This window comes from Pinus tabuliformis, chromosome 1_1, assembly GCF_031772625.1.
Source record: "Pinus tabuliformis cultivar Carrire ecotype Pingquan chromosome 1_1, CPIR1, whole genome shotgun sequence".
NCBI lineage: Eukaryota > Viridiplantae > Streptophyta > Pinopsida > Pinales > Pinaceae > Pinus > Pinus tabuliformis.
The window spans coordinates 548,418,181-548,422,542 of NC_142297.1; the positions used below are offsets into that span (position 1 = coordinate 548,418,181).

At 38.0% G+C, this 4,362-nt stretch overlaps 1 protein-coding gene across 2 annotated transcripts; it reads left to right on the forward strand.

The window, feature by feature from the left end:
- The first annotated feature begins 1,153 nt into the window (after positions 1–1,153).
- LOC149214287 (polyubiquitin-like) lies at positions 1,154–3,262 on the forward strand. Of its 2 annotated transcripts, none has more exons than XM_089392249.1 (2): positions 1,154–1,306; positions 1,661–3,262. In XM_089392249.1, exon 2 carries the CDS (start codon positions 1,691–1,693, stop codon positions 3,062–3,064), a length of 1,374 nt encoding a protein of 457 aa, XP_089248375.1. In that variant the 5' UTR covers positions 1,154–1,306; positions 1,661–1,690; the 3' UTR covers positions 3,065–3,262. The 2 variants fall into 2 exon arrangements, with proteins under 2 accessions (XP_089248375.1, XP_089248376.1); XM_089392250.1 differs by lacking the exon at positions 1,154–1,306 and adding an exon at positions 1,308–1,414.
- The last annotated feature ends 1,100 nt before the right edge of the window (positions 3,263–4,362 follow it).

Here is a 4,362-nt window from a genome sequence, read left to right on the forward strand (position 1 = left end):
ACCCTAACTTTTCCCTTACTAAATAATAATAAATATATACGCAACTCCCATGTACCTCTTCAATCTTCCCAAAAACAAATCCGATGAATGATTAACCTTGAAAAAAAGATGGTAATTAATAGCCAAAACTTCTTGTTTCCCCAACTTCCAATAAAAGAGCAAAAACATAAAATTCTCACTTGTTGAGAGAGAGGTTCATTCTACAACCAACCAAGTATGAATGAGATGTGTAATGTAAGTATGTACATTCTCAACTTGGAGTTGACACATGTTCTTTTTAAAATAAAAATAATATTATCTAAATAGAAAAGAAATGTTAGCTATAATAAAAAAAGAAAAAAAATGGCATGCATATTGAACAATTTAAATAATGAAAAATTACACCGTTTTTTGCAATCTATTAAAATAAGTTCGCACTTGAAAAAATTTGATCCCCTAGGCTCATGTTAGATGGATCTATGTTGGTTTTAAGAAAGTGACTATGTTTATAAATGACTTTTTCACCAAAGAACATTGTGTATGGATTCAGGGTCATCTTGGTTGTCTAACTATTAGATTTTTTGAAATTTTTTATTGGAAGGTGGTAAAAAAAAATTAGCCAAATTTTTATTTTTGTTGGTTTAAATTGAGTTTTAGAATATATATATGAATTCAATATATTGAAAAAAAAATAGGCACTTGAATTCATGTTAGATCCGTAGTTAAGATGGATTTATGTTGGTTTTAAGAAAGTGACTATGTTTATTGGGGACTTTTTCACCAAAAAACATTGTACCATCTTCTAACTATTAGATTTTTTAAAATTTTTTTATTGAAAAATGATAAAAAACATTTAGTAAAATTTTTATTTTTATTATTTAAATTAACTTTTATTAAAAAAATTTACTATTCAAATTTATAATTTCAACAAATCCCTCATAAATTCAGTAAATTTTAAATGGAAAAAATACCCGGAAAAAAAGGACAGCCTACCAACACTCATATTACCCCCATTTTTACCACTACTCATATTACCCCATTTGAGGAGGGTGTCACGAAATACGCTTTATCCCACGTCATGCTAAACTCGTGGTTCATGGAGAGCGGTTGCCTTTGACCTGGAAACCTCATGTTCTAGCGATATCTCGCATGATCTAGCCGATTGACACGTGTTGTGTTGCAATTGGTTGGTTATGGTATGGTAGTAGGTTGAGTGCCTATAAATACCCATGTCTCCTCCTCTTCCAATCACAGTGATTTCAATCGAGCGTTGGGGAATATTTTGATAAGCGCGTGGGGAAGCGTTTTTTCAACAAGTTTATTTCAGGTATCTTGTTGCTCACTGCTGCGAATCCTAATCGATTGGCCTGTTTTTGTTTTATAATTCTAGTTTGTTGCATGTTCTCTCGAAATTCATTGTTCGAGGGTTTCAGATGTGAGTATCTCTTACATGTAAATTTTGTCTGAACTGCGTAAAACATGTAATCCCTTTTGTCAATCGACTTTTGGTTATTCGATGAGAGATTTGTGCAGTTTTGAGGCGGTTCCCTTGATCTATTATTTGTTTCAGGGTTTCGTGTTTATCCGTGTTTATTTGTTATGAGTAACTTTAATGCTTCGTTATATATTGTGTGAGGGTTTGGGATTATGAGAAGACTAATGGTGCGCTTCCTCTGTGCAGGTGTTTTGTTTGCATATTTTAGATTTCAAAATGCAGATATTTGTGAAGACATTGACCGGGAAAACCATAACCCTCGAGGTCGAGAGCTCAGACACCATAGACAATGTAAAGGCGAAGATTCAGGACAAGGAGGGAATTCCTCCTGATCAGCAGAGGCTCATTTTCGCTGGAAAACAGCTTGAGGATGGCCGAACACTCGCAGATTATAATATTCAGAAGGAATCCACTCTTCATCTCGTCCTCCGTCTCAGAGGAGGAATGCAGATCTTTGTCAAAACCCTCACTGGCAAGACCATCACCTTGGAAGTTGAAAACTCTGACACAATTGACAATGTGAAGTCTAAAATTCAAGACAAGGAAGGGATTCCACCCGATCAGCAGAGGCTGATCTTTGCTGGAAAACAACTCGAGGATGGACGCACTCTTGCCGATTACAATATCCAGAAGGAATCGACTCTTCACCTTGTTCTCCGTCTCAGAGGAGGGATGCAGATCTTTGTCAAAACTCTGACTGGAAAAACAATCACGCTTGAAGTTGAGAGCTCAGACACTATTGATAACGTTAAGGCTAAAATTCAAGACAAGGAAGGGATTCCACCCGACCAGCAGAGGCTGATCTTTGCTGGAAAACAGCTCGAGGATGGACGCACTCTCGCAGATTACAACATCCAGAAGGAATCGACTCTTCACCTTGTTCTTCGTCTAAGAGGGGGAATGCAGATCTTTGTCAAAACCCTCACTGGCAAGACTATCACACTGGAAGTTGAAAGCTCTGATACAATTGACAATGTCAAGGCCAAAATTCAAGACAAGGAAGGGATTCCACCCGATCAGCAGAGGCTGATTTTTGCCGGAAAACAGCTCGAGGATGGACGCACTCTCGCCGATTACAACATCCAGAAGGAATCTACTCTTCACCTTGTTCTCCGTCTCAGAGGAGGGATGCAGATCTTTGTCAAAACCCTGACTGGAAAAACTATCACGCTTGAAGTTGAGAGCTCAGACACTATTGACAACGTCAAGGCCAAAATTCAAGATAAGGAGGGGATTCCTCCGGATCAGCAGAGATTGATCTTTGCAGGGAAGCAACTTGAAGATGACAGGACTCTAGCCGACTACAACATTCAGAAGGAATCTACGCTGCATCTTGTCCTTCGCCTCCGTGGTGGTATGCAGATATTTGTGAAGACGTTGACAGGCAAGACCATCACACTAGAGGTTGAGAGCTCTGATACGATTGACAACGTGAAGGCTAAGATTCAAGACAATGAAGGGATTCCTCCTGATCAGCAGAGGCTCATTTTTGCCGGCAAGCAACTGGAGGATGGCCGAACCCTCGCCGATTATAACATTCAAAAGGAATCCACCCTCCACCTTGTCTTGCGTCTGCGTGGTGGCCTTTGAGATTGTGGGGAATGAATTTCACTTGACGTTAAAGCGTTGCCCTGTAAAGGCTAAGTGTTTTATCAGTTTTAGATGTTGGCTTCGTATTCTCTGTTGTTAGACATTCCATTACAAAGATTAGGGGCTGTATCGGTTGTCAATGTTATGTGAATTATGCACTTCCACTCGTGATTGAAATAAAACCGTATGTTCAAATTATTCGATGCTTTATGTATTTTGGAATTTAATTGATATTGTTTGGTCTTTGTACATGAGCTAAGTACTATATCTATGCTACCTGTTTTGATGGATGTGTTAGTTTCAATGGCATGGCCAATTTGAAAAGTTTTATCATTTATATGTGTAAAGCATGTTCAATGCCTACTGCTTCAGTACTTTCGTGCACTATCTGTTGACTCTATGTTAGGTGAATTATGCACTTTCACTTTTGTGATTGAAATAAAACGGCATGTTCAAGTTATTCGATGCTTTATATATGTTGGAATTTAATTGATATTGTTTGGTGTTTGGACATGGGATAACTTCTATTTCTATGCTGCCTGTCTTGATGGGTGTGTAAGTTTCAATGGAATGCCCAATTTGAGAAGTTTTATCATTTGTATGTGTGAAGCATCTTCAATGTCTACTGTTTTCGTACGTTCGTGCACTAGCTGTGTACTCAATGATTATGGAGGCGATTATTTTACATCCTCAAACTCGGCTTTTCATCGAAGCTATATTATCGTGTCATATGGGCACATAATTCGGATGCATCGTTTGGGTGTATCTCTGTTGTTTATTGCTTTGCATAGTGGTGAATATAATAACAATCCAAACGTGTGTAGTACCCCCAGCAAGTTCAGGTTCAGGTTTGATTTGTCCCAATTACAAAACGGATTTGTTCAGAAATTGTTGAATTGAGGCTTCTGTGATTCATATCAAGTTTACGAGAGATTTTTGGGCGTAAATCACATGATATATCATTTGTTGACGCGTTTTGAACCAACCAGTGTGGTTCATCATCAGGACAAGTTGAAGAATCAGATCCAGCGTTGCATCTTAAATAGTTTGAGCAGACCCTCCAATAGCTAACTTGACCAACAGCTAAATCTGACTTTGGACCCTTAGCCGTTGGAGGGTCTGCTCAAACTATTTAACATGCAAAGCTGGATTTGATTCGAAACGCGTCGACAAATGATATTTCATGTGATTTACGCCGAAAAATCTCTTGTAAATTTGTTCAAAAATATTTGTTGTTTTTCCTCCTACACGATCATAGAGGATTTTGATGGCCGTAAATGAAATTTTCATACTTACAG

Excerpts from the sequence above, each read along its gene's own strand:
- LOC149214287 (XM_089392249.1), top strand. The coding sequence starts at position 1,691 with ATGCAGATATTTGTGAAGACATTGACCGGGAAAACCATAACCCTCGAG.